Genomic DNA, 18,590 nt, shown 5'->3' with positions numbered 1-18,590 from the left:
ATTTTTGACATTATCTGAAAAACAGTTCATTAAGGGGGGGAAGGGAAAAATATTTCTGTCAATCAAACCTATTTCTTGCTACTTCATATGGGTGTTCATCAAATTTATAATACAAAGTTATAATACAAAACTAGACAAGCAATTTCAAAGCAAAAATGTATCTATTTTGTTTCAGCAGTATTGAGAGGGATGTTTAACTGTCAAAAAATCTGTGGATTTCTTTCCACATAACATTATTGCCAAATGCACACATTTTCTTAAAAAGTTATATCAATAGAATTGCACATTCTCAGAGGCTGCAGTTCTTCTGACTTTTGCCTGAGTAGCTCCATCCCAAGAAAGGTAGCCTCTAAAGGTCCAGACATTAGAAAAAAAACACTTTGTCAGTGTAATCATAGACCTGTGCTACCTACAGGTGCAGAAGGCTTCATGCAGCTGGATTGCTGAATGGGCCTCCCGGAGATGTTTTTCTCTGTGTAATCCTGAAAAATGTAGTAGATTTATGCCAGATTTCTGATTCTCTTCTCCCTCTGTAATGGCAGGGTACAATCTACATCCTGCTCCAAGTGATGAGTGGCAAAATGGATTGAACTTACGTGGAATTCTTATTGGAAGCTTTTAGTCACTTGGGACGAAACCATAGCCATGCTGAATATGTAGGGTGATTGATCATGATTTTTAAATGGTCATGATTTCACCTCTTAAAGTGTCTATTTCATCAYTGTAAAACTTACATTCAGCCTTCCTATTAATTCAGATTTTCCCCTACTGACCAGAAAAGAATGTTGTGAGGATAAAAGCAGAGATCCCAAAGTGTTATATATTTTTTCTTCAATTACGTTCTCTCATTTTCTTGAGATTTTATCCCTTTGTCCTCTCCTATTTGATTTTGTTGCTAAGCACCCATTGTAATAAAGTGCCATGTTCAATGGAGCTGCAGTGAACGATTTAAATAATAGCAGGTGTAGATGTGTAGGAATTTTGATTGTAATGTGCTACTGTGAAGAACTCATGCATTTATAGTGCAGCATATTTCTGAAACCTTTATGGCAATAAGCCAATCAGCTTGAATGTGCCGGGGGCACTGCTGCAAATATATAGAGCTGATGGAATTCATTTCATTCACTTATTCTTCAGGCAGGATTAGAGGAAATTTTGATCAGTTCATGCATCTCCAATTTGGCCTGCAGCTTTGAGCTCTGGCTACAGCAGAGCTCTCAAGCTGAGCACAGATGAGACTGGATGGTTTCTGGGTGAGAAGCTTCCAAAAAAATCCAAATGCTGCAGTGTGTAGGTGTTGGTAACCCAGTAGGCAGTATGCTTTCCTCTGGTCTGTTCCTTACATCAGTGCCTTTCACTACTGTAGCAAACACTCACTTGCTAGAGGTATTCCCTTGAAGATGAGAGATCAAGTTCCTTATCAGTTGAAAATCTGATTACAAGTTTTCCAGTAGTAGCCTTGATATCATGGCTAGTTTCCAACTCAAGCAATTCCATTATATTCTGTCTACTTTTTCCCATTTCATTTTCAAAAGGAGCAAGTTAGAATTGTTGTCAATATAGGACAGCTATGACTGCATTTTGGAGAGAATTAGTTGAGGCTATCTCTATAAGAAGAAAGAGGGTTTTCTCCTGGGTACTAGTAATGATACAGTGCAAAATTTTTACATATTTACTCATTTTTACATATGAGTACATCTGACTGTTAAGAAACTCTTAGCTTCTGGATTTTTAGTTTGTTAGTATGATCTCTATGATCTCTACAAATTGCCCAGAATCTTGCTATTCAAGTCAATCTTATTTTTTGGAACTATGATTTAAATTGTGCTAAAGGACCTCAACTACAAGTTTGAGCTACACGGCAGCAGTGAATATCTTCAGCATGCTTTGCAGGTAAATATAACATGACTTACAGCTCATTGTTCTAGGAAGCTTTTGAGAATCCACTAGACAATGCTGAACATGAATTAAGATGAATTGCTTGGGGGCATATTAGAAAAGACCATTTTTCAGGTGCGGACAGAATATCTTATTCATTGTCTTATTCATTATTCCACTTAGGAAACTGTGTTAAGGTCTTCAAATAYGAAGGAGATTTTTACCGGGTTCTGTCACACCACAACAGTGCATTGAAGCTGGAAAATGAGTTTGGTGCTCGGAAGTCACGCTTGAACGTTGCTGGGGATCACGCTCAAAGCGTCTGTCAGGCTGCGGGCCAAGCTTTACTGAAGTTGCTTCTCCTCCTGCCTGTAGGAAAATTTGCAGAGCTGCACAAATGTATACTAACTAAGAGTCTTGTCTTAGCCTGAACTTGCTAACCTACTGATATTGCTTTGAAATTTCACTGTGGATCACAGTTCCACCATGTTGAATGGTTTTCTACTTCACATTGCTTACAGGTAAAATATGTTGCGCAAAATATAAAGGAGGAGGTAAGAAAGATCCTATGAAGCTGTGTGGAGGAATATTAATTTTATGACACAACATCATCACATCTCCTCAGTAACCCACCCCCAAAACTAACAAATGTAGACAGGATGATAATTGATGTAATTTTGGGTGATGAAATAATCTATGATCTACCAGAATTCATTTAAGAGATGTTGTCGTTCTGCACCCTTTAAAGTAGTAGAGAAAAAAAATCTTTTCTATAGTGATGATAGCGCATTTTGACAGACAGGAAGTAAAGCGGCCTAACATGTAAATTATATCTATAACAGTTACAACATCTATAGCTATATAACTAAAACCAAATCAGACAAGATATCAAATTTGTCTCAGAAGTCAGCTGCTTAGGGTGGGTTGTTTCTTTTTTTTTATCCCATAGCTACTCCCATAGCTAGTTATTTTTAGTCAATATGTTTACAAGACAAAAAACCCGAATGAACCTCAGTTTTTAACATGTCTGAGCAGGTATTCTGATTACCTTCTTGAATACATTTCTTTTCTTTGATGGGACAGATTTATTTCACTTGTCAGAAATAATGCCTACCTCAAGAGTCCACTGGTCATCATGACAGCCATGAGATCCTCAATCAGTCCTAGCAATCATAATTCACATAAATTTTCCATTAAAACTACTCAAATAAAACAATACAACTTAATACTATCCTGCCATTAAAATGTTAGATTATGAAAGATCTTACAGAACTAGGTTATAAATGGAAGAAGATTTCCCAAGGTACAATATTTAGTAATAAAAATATGCTTGTAGGTCTAACTTTCAAAACTRCATGTGTAATCAGTGATTGCTCTTCTAAACAGATAAGCAGGTAAATTAATAAGAACTTGCTTAGATATACAAAATCTGGGTGATTGTATGTGCATATTGGAAAGTATTGGAAAGTGCTGTTCAAAAGGAATCGTTGTGCCATACCAATATTCATACACAAAACATTTTGAGGCAGAAAGCTATTTAAACTAAGGAAAAAAATAATATTTTAATAAGAGATCAAAAGAGAATCAGATTTCAAGAAAAACTGAAGGATGTCACAGAACATAATAGCTAAGAAATTCTGATTTTCAGGAAGCAGCACTGCAAGGTATAGAAAGTGATTAATATTCACAGCACAGATTACTGAAAAAAATCGATAGATGTTTAAAAACCTTAATTGGCTATTCCAGTCTCAAGAGAGAGGAAAAATAAGCCTGTTATTGAAAAGTACATGAGCAAGAAAGAAAGCTTTTGATAATATCAGCACGGCTCCCAATCCCTCTTTCACAGGCACAAGGTGAATATTGATTAGTGCAATTCCCTTGACTTCTGGATTGTGCCTTTTTTACATTTCTGTGAGGAAGTTCTGAAACAGGCTTCAGTACTTAATTTTTCCTCATTTCTTGGGATGCACATGAACAGTATCATTTTTTCTTCCCCAGCCACAGCAATGATATTTCACTACTGCCTTAATTTTAACCAGTTTAATGTACAGAAACACATGGTGTTAAACGATGTCAGTGAAGAGCACAATGTTGATGGAAATGGCAGGCTGCTATTAGAGGCGGTGATGGGATTATGGGAAGCCCAGACTCTCTGTGAAAGGTGTCAGGGGGGCCTCTGGGAAAATACAGAGCAGCAACATCTGTGTTTCACTGAGCTCTCACGAGAGAAAGTCTTCTGGATGCTTTTTATTACAGGCTTTTGATGAAACTGAGATGGCACCACTGCGTGTTTCCAAGATTAGAAATGTTAACATTTCCTTCACCACATTTGGGAGCTGCCTTTGACAAAGTATGGCATAGCAGACACAGAGAGAAGAGACCTGCTGTGTTGCAGAAATTGCCAGGCTCTGTAACAGCAATCATATGCTGCTTCAATCTTTCTCATTTTTTTATTTTTCCTCTTCTCTAGAAAAATTTCTGATGTATAAAAGCCTGGATTATTTGTGAAGTAAAAGGTCTGCAGTAATGATAGTGTTTAACTTTTGATGTAAGGCATTCTTCTTTGGGCGTGTTGCAAACAAGAGATTAGCTGTTTTCTTTTCATATTCTCTGCATACTAATTCCACTAGAACTGCTATGTTACATAAGTGCCTGGTTCTTTTTCTCATTTTCTTTCTCTTCTATTTTTTAAGACAGTTTAAAGAAGTAAATTAAAATCCACTGTTAAGTCAAGCCTGTTTCTCTCAGGAAAACATAATAATGGTCACTGAGACAATGGCGCATGCTGATATTGTAATGAACTGATCCAACGCAGTACATTTCATAGACTCAAGGCAACTAGGCACTGAAAATTACCCATCCGCTCAGCTTACCCACCCACACTGACAGTTTAAGAACAGTCTCTCTAGGGTATTGCTAAGTGTTTTGACCAGTCTAGTTTTGAAATTTCACAAGTGTCAAGACTGCCTTGAAAAAGGAAATCCAATAGTTATTTCAAATATATTTCCATTTAACATCAAATACTACAACCATGAGATTAGAAAAGTGTTCTGATTTGCCAAAATGTCATTAATGTCTATGCAGAATGTTTAGAACTGCATCTGGAAAATATATTTTAACCCTGTTTCTGACTATGGAAAGGTGGTAGATGGAAATAAAAGAATTAAGAAAAAAATATGCATTATCTTTAAAGGATTCACTGTGAAGTTTTTTAAAAAATATGGCAAAATGGAATAAATGGATTATAGGGCAATATTATCCATAAGTATTTTTCCATTTCAATAAGAGACATTCAGGAAAGATGTTGACCAAATAGAAGTCCAGAGGAGGGTAAGACATCTAGGAAACATGAGCAGTTGAAAGAATCCAGGCAAATAGCTTTCCCCAAAACAATGTTAAAGAATAATAGTCTTAAAATACACAAGGCACTATTGCCTAAAAGTTTTTCCATGTAGCTGGTGAATAAGTTAAGAAAACATGGGTTTATATTACAAGAAGGAAGTTCAYCTTAGATATCCAGGCAACTTCCTAAGGGTAGTGACATACAGAAATAGACTGAATGGAGATGTCTTGGAGACCCCATCACTGAAACCTTTAGAAACAGGTTAGACAAGCACTTGTCAGGTATGACATAATATATAATTCATTCTGTCAGGATAGGGGGGTGGATTAGATGACCTCCTGAAATCCCTTCCAGCCATATGACTATTTAGAAGAACAGAATATACAACTACAATAATTTATAACCTGTTCAGCTTTACTGCTTCTCTTCATTTTTTTCTTGTCACCTTTACTGTTCTGTAATAAAATAACCGACAGAAAAATGGCTTTCTTTGTTGAATTACCCTGCTACGGTCTTATATTGAAGAAACATTGAGACAATATTAAGTCCAAGTGTCCTGGATTCTTTGGGAGCCAGGTAAAACTTTAAGTGCCTACTTCTTGCAATCAGTAACTCACTTTCAGCCCACATATCTGATTTCCTTCCTGCAAAAACCTAAGCCCTCTGAGATAGAGAGGAAGACAGAGATAACTGAGGAGGGAAACTGCTGGCACACACACGCTCCAGTCTCACCCCAGAGCAGATCTGGGATGTAGTCAGGGTGTGCATCCAGGCACAGCAGCTTGGAAACATTCCCCACTCTACTGACTGAGCTGCAGTCTTAAATGTCTGAGGTGTTTCTGAGCAGGATTTCTGTATAGTATAACTACTTCCCACTGATTCCAATTAAGTGTCTTTTAAAGTTTGGACATACAACCCAGTTACTTCAGTTTAAGGAGTTGCTTCACGTTAACTGGACTGCAATAATTTGTCCGCAGCAAATGTCAGTAAAAGAGGTTTCCATTCACAGCTCAAAAGTCACAGAAACGATGAGAAAGAGCTGTTGCAAATCAGCTTACTAGATAAATTGATGTAACTAGATAAGCTGTAAGACTTGTTTATCAGATCCCTTTGAGCCATCATTCCCACAATTCCCCTCACTTTTTGTGTGATTTAGCTTATCTGGAAATTAGATAGTAATGACTCAAACAGTATAGGTCATAAATGCATCCTCACTGACCTCATATTATTTGGGAACAGCTGATGTTCATGCCCAGATCCCACCTGCAACAGGCTTTTCTCTCTTCCCTACACCTGAAAGTTAACTGACTTAGAAGGAGGGTTTTCACTTACTCACTCCAGACACTAGAAATAGAACATTGCTTCCCAGCTTCCTAGGAGAAGCTCCCCCTAAAGAACACTTCCAATTTGGGGTCCTCTGGGCACCAGAATCCTTGAAGAACGAGTACTACGCTGATGACTGCTGCCTGCTAAGATGCAACTACTTGAACACTGAGTCCTATCCACTCCTCTGGCTTCCCAATCTGGTAAAGAGAAGATGAAAAGAGAGGGGAGGGAAAAAAAAAAAATCCTTCCTCCAGTATTGACCAGTTTGGCCACTTACCCTAGGCATAGTCAGTCCTACATGCTCACTTCAGTGTCCAAAATAATAAAGGGAGCCTTTTAGATTTGTCAGATGAGACAAAATTAACTGGATTCTCTCTTTCTTCCCAAAATGGTTGCATTTTAGTGAGCTTATTCATATTTAAGTTAGTACATATGAGTTGTGTATTTAAAACCTGGAGCAGTGGGCCTGATTGATCCTGGCACAAAAGTTGTCATGTGCATGGAAGTTTCCTTTCTAAGTACCTCTGTTTCTACTCTTGCAAGCCTCACAAATCATAAAATGAATTTTACTTTTTTTGTTGTTATTATTCTTAGTCTAGCCCCATTAAACAAACAAGATATGCATTGTCCTGCTATGTTTTGCTATGTACATGTATGTATGTATGTATGTACGCACATGTGCATGCAGCCTACGCATATGTGAGAAGCTGGACTACACTCTCAGCTGGCAAAAGATGGTTATTGCTTATCTAGAAGTGAGGAAGACTCCAAAGGCTACCAGCTTCACTTTGTCTAAGTGTAGTGACTGACATTTTAGTGTATAATCTGTACTAGTTATCTAGCCTTACTGTATGAAGTGCGAATCCCTGACACTCCATCGTAAAGTAGGTATGCTGGGATAAAACGCCATCTGCAGGTGTTTGTGTCTCTCCATTCACTCCAGACAGAGCCGAGATGCCCTGATTAGACTCGATGTCTGCCTTTTAGACAGCTCAGTTTAAGCGAGATGAAATTCACCCTATGAGACAAAATAGTGAGTGCTAATATAAAATGAGAGGACAGATTTTTTTTCTTCTGGACCTGAAACTAATGTCATTCTCCTTATGTATAACATAAGTAAATAACATAAGTATACACAGAAGAAAAGGTGTCTGCATGCCATGTGTGCCTGTATAAACATTTGTATGATTATTTACCTAAGTCTAGACAAAGTGTGAATATCTAAAAGAGTTTGGGCCAATTTCACTGCTGACATAATCCATGAAATGACTGTTGCTTTATATCAACAATGCAAAGGATTTGTAGATTTGCCTATGATGCCAGCTAGCAAATTATAGCCCAGTGTCCTCACAGTGCTTGTTGATTTTAAGACATTTTTATCAAAGTTCCTCTCCAAGTCTCTTTAGTTGTTTCAGCTATTGAATTGTACTTGTGTACATTTCAGATTCAAAATAGCAGACTTTCATAATTAAAGTGTTAAGAATGTTAAGACAATATGTGTGTGCAGATCTCAAATTGTCTCTCAAAATTTCCAAATATCTTGGTATAATACTTACTGACACTGTTCAGGACTTCTGTCAACAAAAGAAAACAAGATCACTGACTGGCTTTCTGATTTTTTTTTTTAATTTTTGTTTTTGCTGTTTATTGCAATCCCCAGAAGGTCCACTAGAGCAAGAAGTTCTATTCTTAAAGAGAGAGAAGAAAATGACTGGCAGCATACAGATCCAAGTCAATCTCTAAGGCCATTTCAAACAAGAACATTTTAGTTGCAGGACAACATCTTTGGGAGCAGAGTTATTGCTCATTAGGCATTAACAGTGTTCGTAGTCTACAACAGCAAACTGCTGCAAAGAAAGTTTAAAATAAACTATTAGAAAGATTACCTAAACAAAGATTATTCATTAAACTTGGAAAAGGAAGATTATAAATAAATGCCATGTTTTCTCTAATCTAAAAGAAACACTCTTAACCATGTTAACCAAAAGTGCAAGTTAGTTTCTAATTTAGCCTTTCTCAGATCTCTTCAGAGAAAAGGATATCTCACAGTAGTAACCTCTGTTGAATGGCTCTTTGTGATTAGAAGCTGACTGTTGCTGATATTACAGTCCTGAGCACAAGTAAGGGGTATCTACGTTGAGGTAGGTGGGAAGGCCTTTTTTTGTATAGCACCAGTTCTGTCTAGCTGAGACAGTCACTAGAAGGATTGCAGAATTACATTGCCTGGGAGGCTGCTTTTAGTTAAAATGCCTACAACGTCCAGGAGGGCTGAAAAAAATGTGCTCATGAGAAGATTCGTGCCCAGAATGCTAAGGATAGGGAGCAAATAGAGAAGAAGCTTAAAAATTCTCAGAAATCATGTCAATATCTGGACTGGAAAATAGTCTTTACTGGTACATTTCAGACTACGAGGAAAAAATGTACATGTAAATAGACAGCTTCTCCTTTATACAATTAAAAAAAAAAAGTCCAGCAAAGTATTTTGCCACTTTGTTTTGTGGTGGAAGTGCAGTTGTCTTTGATAAATACAAGCTACTAATTTACATGCCCAGATCATGTTCCTGTATGTACACAGAGGACCTGACCTCACAAGTTTTACACCTTGTGAGACACTATATAAATAGTCTCCATGTATCGACCACAGTCTTGCAGCAATGCCAAATCAGAGCTGGAGCGCCGGCAGTGTCGTGGGAAGGGACCTCTCCTCACCTGATCCTGTGGGCTTTGCCAGTCCCGAGCACGTGTGGCAGAGCTGCTCTCCTGGGACCCCAAGCAGGAGCATGCTCGGGGAGTGTAAACATCAGCAATCTGACTTGGAGCAACAGAAAAGTTTGGAGGAGAATCCCTCCGCTGTTTTCTCAGGTATATAATCCATTTTGGTGGGGTCAAATGAGATTCCTTTCAGGGAAAACTAAATTAGTAACTTAGCCTTAAATATTCTCTGATGTTTAAAAGGAGCATAAGGTCCAAAATCCGTGCACAGGCCACATGACCATGTGGTCCTCCGACAGGTGCCTAACACCTCCACAAGCCATGAGAAGGCTCTTGAACCCCTCAGAGTTCCCTTTACACCCTCTAACAGTTCATGTCCCATGTGTAGGGCCAAATGCCAGCTGTACTTTCCCATATGCTGATGATTATCAGCCTTGTGCTGACTTCCTTGCAATTCATCTGTCGGCTGCTCCTTCCCCATACATCTACTTCTTTTGTTTTAAATCCCTTCCCTGCTTTACCTGCCTTGAGTTCTCTTGTTGTCTCTGTGCTGGTAACACCATATGAATTTATATTTAATTTCTTCCTGAAATCTCTTTGCTATGCCACAGTGCTTCTTCCTGCCAACAGATCATTCGAAAGAATGTAAGAGGGACCTGCTCTGGAGTCCCTGCTCTTAGGCCCTGCAGCAAGCGCAGGCAAGGAGCACCTCATTGCCCCATTCTTCACCGTGGAGACAATACCTCCTCTGCCGATGCTGCCGATTCTGGCCCAGGTTACTATACTGCTTTTCTAGTGTTACTAGGGTGGATTGTGGGATACAGCTGAGGAGTCTCCTGGACTTATAGTACTAGGCACAGGACTGTGGAGAAATGAGGCATATTGCTGGTCTGACTGCGAGGGCTACTGTGCCTTTCACATCAGTTCTCCCAGAGCTGAGTGGTGGAGTAAGAAAACTACCTACATCAGAACCTGCCTGCCTATGCAGGTTGCCTCAGTCTCAGCATCCACATGAGCCGTGTATGTGGCACGTCATGATAAAACAGCCTCCTAGGGCCCCTCCCACAGTGCCATCCTCTCACCAAACACAGCAGGTTAAGCCTGAGGACATGGTCATGGTGCCATACATGGTAACACTGCACAGACTGCCCCAGCCCCATCATCACAAGAACAGCACAGGTTTCAGAGTTTGCAATTATTTTGAACACAAGCTGCTGAAATAGCAGCTGAGACAGCACTTTCCCCCTCCTCCTTTTCCTTTCCAACAAACATGAAAAGCCAGAAGAGCACCTGCCTTCACTCTGATGCTGAGGGGGACAGCAGTGGTGCAACCCCTTTCCTGAGACCTATGCTGCCCCTACAGGTCCCTCTGCAGAGCCCCTGAGTGGCACTCAGCCATCACATCAGTGTCGGGCCCAGCGGTTCCCGGGCACACAGAACTGAGGGTGCCAATCTACCCTCACCCTGGGTTTCAGCAGGCAGCCTCCAGGCAGGGCACTAGTTGTGGGCCTGGAGGTCCCAGGAACAGGAAGGATAAAAGGGGCATCGCATTTGCCAACGTTACATTGCTTCTAACAGAACACAGAGCTGGTGGCACAGCTTGGCCCTGCATCAGATGGGGCTGGAGGCAAGCTTTTACCTCAGCAGGAATCCCAAATAGCTGATAAACAGAGGTCTCTTCTACCATCCCTGCAGCCGCCTGAAGCTGCAGGAGGATCTTGACCCACACTCCCTCTGGTGAAGCTATACTGCCATGGGAGCCTTCTTCTCCAAGGCCCAGGCTTTCCTTCTCCCCTGTATGCCCGAGAGGTCGGCCAGGACCAGCAGGTCACCTACCTCTGCTGCTGGGGGCATCAGGAGAGACAGCGTCCTGTGTCACAGCACTGGCCAGGGCCATGTAGACCACCCAATTCAGAGTTCAGCTTCACCCATCCTGCACAGGAGAGGGCCTAGGCAGAAAAGGATCTGTCCCAGTATTCCTCCTACCCACTGGAAAATTGTTCTCTTGAAAGAGAGGTCATAAAACCTTGGGCAACACAGTGGTTTTGCTTACCACTGTGGGCACTATCCTCACAGACACTTAGAGGCTGAACAGCTTGGTCTTCCTCCTGCACAGCTGCCGTTATGGCCCCTTCTTCAGCGAGTCAGTGGGGGAGGGAACAGGCCATCCAGCCCCGGAGGGTTGGTGGGGAAGGTAGAGTCTTCTCCACTCTGCAAATATTTTTTGCACCCTTTTGCTAAAGCACTGGCTTGTCTTGCGAATTACACTCTCTGCCCCATCTGCTTCCAGTCAGATCTTGGCACAGTCTCCACACTAAGATCAGAGCCTTCCCCACTCTGCTCCACTCTCTTCTCTCCCATTCCTGTTTGAATCTTTAAGTCTTTATCTTGGTTTCTCCTCCAAGTCTTTTTAAATTCCTGCTCTGGCATTTCTGTTCCTCTGACATATGAGGAGACACTCTTTTGCCACACCTCTGCAAAAAGCCTTGACAAACCGCTTTGCCCATTCAGAAGTCCTGCTTACTGTTCCCTGGTGCTTCCACTTGAATAGACAACAGTTAAATGATTAACAGTATTGCCGGTCCAAGAGAAATACAACAGAGTACGGCAAGTTCAAGGTGGATTCATTGTGCACAGAAGCAATATTTTTCATGACAACTTCAGAAAATTGAGCAGAACACAGGATTTGTTCAGAGAGGGATATTCCTGCTTATCAAACATGCAAATTAAAGCAGGTCCACCTGACTCATGAAAACTTGTGTTTTGAGCTGCACAATAGATCCAAACTCCTGTTTGTCTCAAGGTGACTGTTCAGCTGAAAAACCTTGCCTGTGACCAAGGTTCAGCTATTAAAATTCACTGTTAGGAGTACTGCCAAAAAGTCTCTTCTGCCACTCACAGCAGAGAAGAAAATGGAATTATTTCCATCCCTAAGTCTGAACAGCAAGTGCATATTAAGAAATTCTCAGTGTCATATGAAGCTGTTTTAAGTTGAGGCTGTTGAATTTTTTTAGTCCTTACCCAAGAATCATCTCCTACCTCTAACCACTTCTTAAATGTTTCATCAGGCTTCATGGTTTTGGGAAAAGATATTTCTTTGTCAGCATCCTTGGAAGTTAACTATTGCAAGCTCACAGGCTATTTATACCAAAAGAGGAAAATATATGGGTATGTTAGATAGATGGATAGTAAGTTCATAAGCTATTGTAAGCTCACCAAACGTATATATTCAGAAAATATTCTCCATATATATATACATATACATATGCTCTGTGTGTGTGTGTGTGTGTGTGTGTGTGTGTACACATAAAAACATGAATTTAGCAGACATTAAAGACTAAGACCTCTCTCTTTTATGGTCTAGTCTGGACCAGTAGTGAAGAGTGCTTTACTTAAAGACTTTTTGTGCTTTGGAATTTGTGAGGAGCTCCTCCGGAGACACAACGCTACCCAGAGTTACAGGGACACCAAACGAGTGTGTATTTAAGTTATGCCAGTGCTTTTCAGGATGAGGACTGTGGTTTTTTGTTTTGTTTTGTTTATTCAGTGATGGTGTCCTAGTCTATGATGAGATCCTTGTTGCTATGGCAATACAAATCTCAGTGGTAATACTTATAGGTGAACTTGTCCTCCTGGGAATGTTCAGCTACCTCTGCAGCTATTTCCACTAATTTTATCTAGGTACAGGTAAGTACATAACAAGAGTCCCCCTTCCCTACCTGAACATAGGAGCTGTGATTATCCTTTGCGCAAGGTGGCAGCAAAAGAAAACACTTCAAACTCTTCCCTCACTCTCCTGCACCCCTTCAGTTAAGGAGAATGACTGCCTCAACGATATTAACTGTGTTTTAAAAAACACCTCTGATTGCTAATGGTTAATATACATGAGAATGATACATAGTTAACTGCTATCTTTTACTTTTACACTATCACCTACACTTCTCTCCCCATTTTAAAAAAATATTCACCATGGGAAATGCCGGAAAACTGGATGCAGAGAAAGGAAAACCATGAAACAAATCCCCCTAAAAATACTGATTTTCCCTTTCTGATTTTATTTTTAAAATAGGATTTTTTTCAACAAAAGCACAACTGCTTTAGGAGAAAAGATCAAGTCTAAGACAAGAAGAAAAAAAGGAAATGAATTTGTAAGCACAGTACTTAAATAAGACATGTCRATGCTAGCTGACAAATATGTACCAGCGGTACATCATATTTTAGCAAAATAATTTTGCATTTCTATGAGGATAAGTAGTCTGAAGAATCTGGCTCTTGAAATCTCACCAAGTAAATGCTAGAAAAAAAGCAAAGAATGTTTTCATGACCTTATTTCATATTTGCTGTTTGGAAATTTTTAGAGTTATTTTTGTCTGCTTGTTTTGTTTTGGGGAATAGAGTTACTTTGTTTTTCCAGAGCCCAAAATGTGTTGAATAAAATGTTTTACCACAAGTATTAGAGGTATTAATAAAGTTACTTCAAGTTTCAATCAGTCCCAAATTCTGTTAGTATAAGTCAGTGGAAGTAGTTCACTGACTGCAGAAAGCCTTTGACAGAGCCAGTATTTGAACTGTGAGCTGAACTGTGATTACAGTATCCTATTCTAATATTATGGAAATATGCAAAGTAAATGGCTTAGTCCCCCTTCTGTATGCCCATATATTTAAAATACAAACCTAGACTAATGTTTATTTTGAAAAAGCAGGGATTACTCACCTTAAAAGTACAATATAGTAAGTGTGATCTTTATTCAGAGACATGGTAAATAAAAGAATAGTCAGTCCACTTTGGAAATGAACATTCTTAATAATTTTAAAGCTTATTTTGATGACTGTAATCTTATTCCAAAAAAACTATGTTTAATAAAAATTAAGTTTCAGAACTTAAAGATTTTATTATTGAATACAAAAATACTATGTAAAAACAATAAGTTAATTTATTTACAATACTTTACACTATTCTGCTCTAGAGCTTCCTTTGCATTGGATTTATTTTCATTATTTTACATGCCTTTATAATTTTGCACAAAGCATTTCCAAAAGCATGTCATCCATGTTCACTGCACCAATGATAGGTCTAAAGAATAGTTCAGCAATCACATTAGCATTAATAGATCTTAACAAGGATAGAACAACATTCAACTTGGCAAATCTGGCTTCATCACCTCTGTGAATGAGTCTGACATGTTCATTTAGAGCTTGTTGTGCTTCCCTCTGCAGTCCTTCGATATACTGTGTACACTGCAGTCCAGGTAGATCTGAAAGAAAAAAAGGGAAAGATAAATTATATTGTTTACATAACTTTCATCTATAAAACAACACTCTTAAAGAACAACAACTAACAGCTTACAGATTATGTTTATCGCACAAGCAGAGAAGCAGATAAAATGGCTAGAGGACTTTTCGTATGCAGAATGAATGTGCCAAATTTTTATAGTTCAAAATCTTATCATGTTGTTGTTCTGGACATTCAATACTCTTCTTTGTTATGCAAATTTGAAATACAATGTTTTACAACATTCCTGTAAGTGTTTAAAAAAATAGTTGATAAAATAGAAACTTCAATTGAAGAACGCTGTCCAAAATACCTTCGCTATGACAAAAGCAATCTGTAAATTGCAGAGATAGCAATAAAAGGAACTTATCTGTTAACTTGTTGACTTTTATAAAATGCATTATTCACATTTAAAGGATCTTTTTGACAACTGCTTTTGACTTGCTCCAGATTACAAGTGGCAAAAAGTATTAACTCTAATATATGATAGAAAGTTTCCTAGTGAASCAAACTAAGGATAGTGAAGGACTGTGAGTACAGAATCTTTCATTTTCAGTCTAATTGGCAGTGGGGATATAGTAATCAAGAAGTGCCATATCCAACTTGCCAGCTACATTTCCAGGTAAGTAATTGACATGATAATCACTTGGTAGAGCTGTACCTATGGAAGTCTCTACATAAGGAGATGATGGTAAAAAAAAACCCAACAAACAAACAAAAACATAAGCACACACAATCAAAGAAGCACTTCCCTGTCTATTCACATTGTTCCCGAAAGCCTAGAGATTTGTCTTGTTTTCTTTCCACTGTGTGCAAACCTCCCGGGGAAGCATGTTTAGCTCCGCCACCCCCAGGCAGATGGTAAGCGATTACTAAAGGAAGCATGCCACAACATCCACAACGCGCCTGGCGGCACAGAACTTCAATCTGAGAGGATGCGACCGCCAAGCGCGCCAGCAAGAAACAAGCAGGGGGCAGCAACTGCCTCCTAACTTTTCCTAAGCAGTTGCCACGGATTTATTACTAGAAAAGGTCTGTGGAAGGCGCCAACCCCCCGGACCCCTGATGTAGCGGCCGCTGCCGGGCACCCTCTCCAGGCGCCGCTCCGCCTGGGCCCCGCGCGGCCCCTAACAGCCAGGGGGCGCGGCCGGTAACGAGCACGGCGCGGCCGGTAACGGCCAGGTAGCGCGCGCCACGGCTCCCCCTGACTGCCCACACAGAGCGGCGGTCGGGAGGGGGTGAGACTTTGCTTCCCGCTCCGCCACGGCCCCTCCGCCATCCCTGGCGAAAAGCTCCAGGGCTGCCCCGTTTAGCTGGAGGTACGGGTGTGTTTCCCGCCGTTATCGCGCTCTCCTCCCCGCGCCTGGGGGCCCGCGGACAGCTCTGCCTGACCTCAGGAGGAGCGCCGGTGCCYTTCCTGAGGCGCCGCGTCCTGTCACTCACCCGGGTTGAAGAGCACCGTCCCCTTGAGGTAAGCGTACTCTTTGGTGCTGATATCCAGGCTCCAGCACTTGGCCAGGAAGCCCTTGATGGCCTGAATCTCGCCGGCCGAGGGCAGGTGCGGGCCGCCGCCGGGGCCGTGGTGCTGCCGCGCCGGCGCCGGACCCCGCGGCGGGTGCTGCTCGCCGTGCCGCCGGTTGGTGAGGATCCTCTGCAGCATGCTGGGCTCCGCGCTCTCCACCGTCTCGAAGTGCACCCGGTCCTGCGCCAGCCCCAGCACCAGCAGGGGCGCCCAGCAGCTGCGCACCAGCACCAGCTGCTCGTCCAGGGGCAGCTCCTGGAAGCAGGGCACGTTCTGGACGAAGCGCAGCGTCTTCACCAGCACAGCCGAGGCCGCCTTGCACGTCACCTGCGGGCTCTTCAGGGCCACCCGCCGCTGCGAGACACACGAGCAGCCGCGGCCCGGCTGCCCCCGCCTCGGCCCCTGCCCCGGCGGCGGCGGCTGCCGCCTCTCCGACGCCGCCTGCTCCTCGCTCTTGAGGATGTTGTAGAGGATGCTGCTGTGCCGCCTGCTGTCCGCGCAGCACCGGCAGCGCTCCACGCACGCCATAGCACCGAGGGGGCTGCTGCGGGCCGGCGGGTGAGCCGCGAGGGAGGCTCCGAGGGGCGGCAGCGGTCCCTGCTGCCTGGCTCGCCGGGGAAGGCACGCTGCTCGCCCTCTGCCCGGCTCCTAACTTATTTATAGCCGGCGTCTGTATGCGCGTGCGTGTGTGTGTGTGTATGTGCGCGAGTGTGCAGCCGCATGCTCTGTCTCAGCAGTTCAAAGGGGCAGACACTCTTTACTGGCTGGAAAAGAGAGAGAGAGGAGGGAAAGAAAAGAAAAAAAGAAAACCCTCCTCCTCCTCCTCCTTTCCTGAGACAGCGATGCCTAGAGGGAGCCGGCGAGCTGTCCGCCTTTGCCTTCAGGCTCCGCCGTGATRAGAGGCAAAACGCCCTGCCGCCCCCCCCTCCCCCCGCCCTGTGTGGGGCGGCTGGACGCCGGGTTTCTCCCTCTCTTTCCAGACCGGCGGCCCGTTTTATATTTTACCAGGTCTCCTTGAGATGTGGAGGGCGGCACAGCGAAGGCTGCTCAAACCACACTTTTGTTTTCCCTGGAGAAGCGCCGGCAGCGCAGACACCACCGTGCGGGGCAGCTCCTGCCGCAGCCTGCCTGTGAGGGGCGGCGGACCCCGGCCCCGCCAGGGGCCTCGTCGTAAAATGGCGCCGTGGCCCCCCGCCCCCCCGTCCTCCCCCCCCCCCCCCGCCCCACGTAGCCGAGGGCGGTGGAGCAGGAACGAGAAAACGTTGAAGGGGGAAGGGGGGAGAAGGGGGGAAGGAATTGCTCTAAAGGATGAAATTCCTCGAGGAGGGGAATAAGAGGACATTGCTAATGGTACCAAGAGCTTCTGCGTATGCCTGTTGTAAGGAATGCTGCCCCAGGGGCCTAACACAGCACAGACACGGTCCTGCCCACCCTGGGACACCTCTGTAGGGTTGGGGTGCTGGCGGGGCTCTGTCAGGGTGCCCYGGGGCTGGCATCCTTGCACTATGCAGAAGCCAGACTGGCCCAGGGCACTTCCACCTGGGTGGGCCATCCATTCTCCATGAATAACTCCATTCTTCTGCTTTGCAACACATGGCTCATCTTTCCAGTCTCATGGTATTTTAAGTTCCTTTCATCAGTTTAAAACAGTTCCATTTTCCTTACGGGTTCGCCTTGTCCCCTTGACTTGGGGCGCTTTGATCCCCACTTTTCAGATACTGGTCTCCTACTAATGCCATATGGACTCCAGAGCAAGGAAATATTCAGTCCAGGCCTTGACAGTTACAAGGGAGAGCCAGAGAAATGATTGTCCAAGTGTGAGTTTACTCCAGAATGAAAAATAAGCACTTCTACTTTGTCATTCAGACTAATTAAAAATGTGTGCAGCAGAGAACAGTACTTACTTGCTACGGAAAGTAAAGAGTTACTTCTGTGTGCCACATGTGGGCTAAAACATAAACATTATTATGTGTTTCATGTGGACTAGAAGAACCTTGGCACAGRTTTAGAGGAACTAGCTGATTGCAAGTAGCACTCTGTACCTGTTGCATCAGTATCTGCTACCAAGGGAGGTCTAAATTGCTCCTGGAAAGACTTTTTTTCTTTCAATGCATGTTTTTAATGAGATACCAGTGGGTGCTTTGGGCTCCTTAGAAACATAATAACTTTAGGCCAGATCTGAGCAATTTCTTTCCTTCTAAAGCCAGTCTTACACTATTAGCTTACATAGATATAGAGTTATATAGCCATTTCTCTCTAAATAGTCCTTCACAATTGGACTCAGAAGGGTATTTCTTACAAAGGGATATATGTTTAACATGAAGCACTGGTGGATTATTTGCCTCTAGTACACATTGTTTTCTGAATGCAGATTGTCCAAAATGCATATCATTATAATTATCTTCAGTTTTACATCTGCAATGCATTATATAATTTAAATTAGTTGTATTTAAATGTTATTTTATTAACATTTCCTTATGCAATCTTATACTTTTGTAACACAAGGATTTCAGACCTTTGACTGAGGACTCCAGCTA

At 42.4% G+C, this 18,590-nt stretch overlaps 1 protein-coding gene across 1 annotated transcript; it reads right to left on the bottom strand.

The window, feature by feature from the left end:
• Positions 1–14,131: 14,131 nt before the first annotated feature.
• Positions 14,132–16,581, bottom strand: NR0B1 (nuclear receptor subfamily 0 group B member 1). Its single transcript, XM_026069049.1, has 2 exons — positions 15,975–16,581; positions 14,132–14,514 (listed from the first exon to the last, which is right to left on the bottom strand). Exons 1-2 carry the CDS (start codon positions 16,579–16,581, stop codon positions 14,270–14,272), a joined length of 852 nt encoding a protein of 283 aa, XP_025924834.1. The 3' UTR covers positions 14,132–14,269.
• Positions 16,582–18,590: the final 2,009 nt, after the last annotated feature.

This window comes from Apteryx rowi, unplaced genomic scaffold, assembly GCF_003343035.1.
Source record: "Apteryx rowi isolate R43461 unplaced genomic scaffold, aptRow1 scaffold_285, whole genome shotgun sequence".
Classification (NCBI taxonomy): Eukaryota; Metazoa; Chordata; class Aves; order Apterygiformes; family Apterygidae; genus Apteryx; species Apteryx rowi.
This window is presented reverse-complemented; position numbering and strand designations above follow the sequence as displayed.

Excerpts from the sequence above, each read along its gene's own strand:
- NR0B1 (XM_026069049.1), bottom strand. The coding sequence starts at position 16,581 with ATGGCGTGCGTGGAGCGCTGCCGGTGCTGCGCGGACAGCAGGCGGCAC. Across the intron at positions 14,515-15,974 it reads GACGGTGCTCTTCAACCCGG|ATCTACCTGGACTGCAGTGT; the intron begins GTGAGTGACAGG and ends TTTTTCTTTCAG.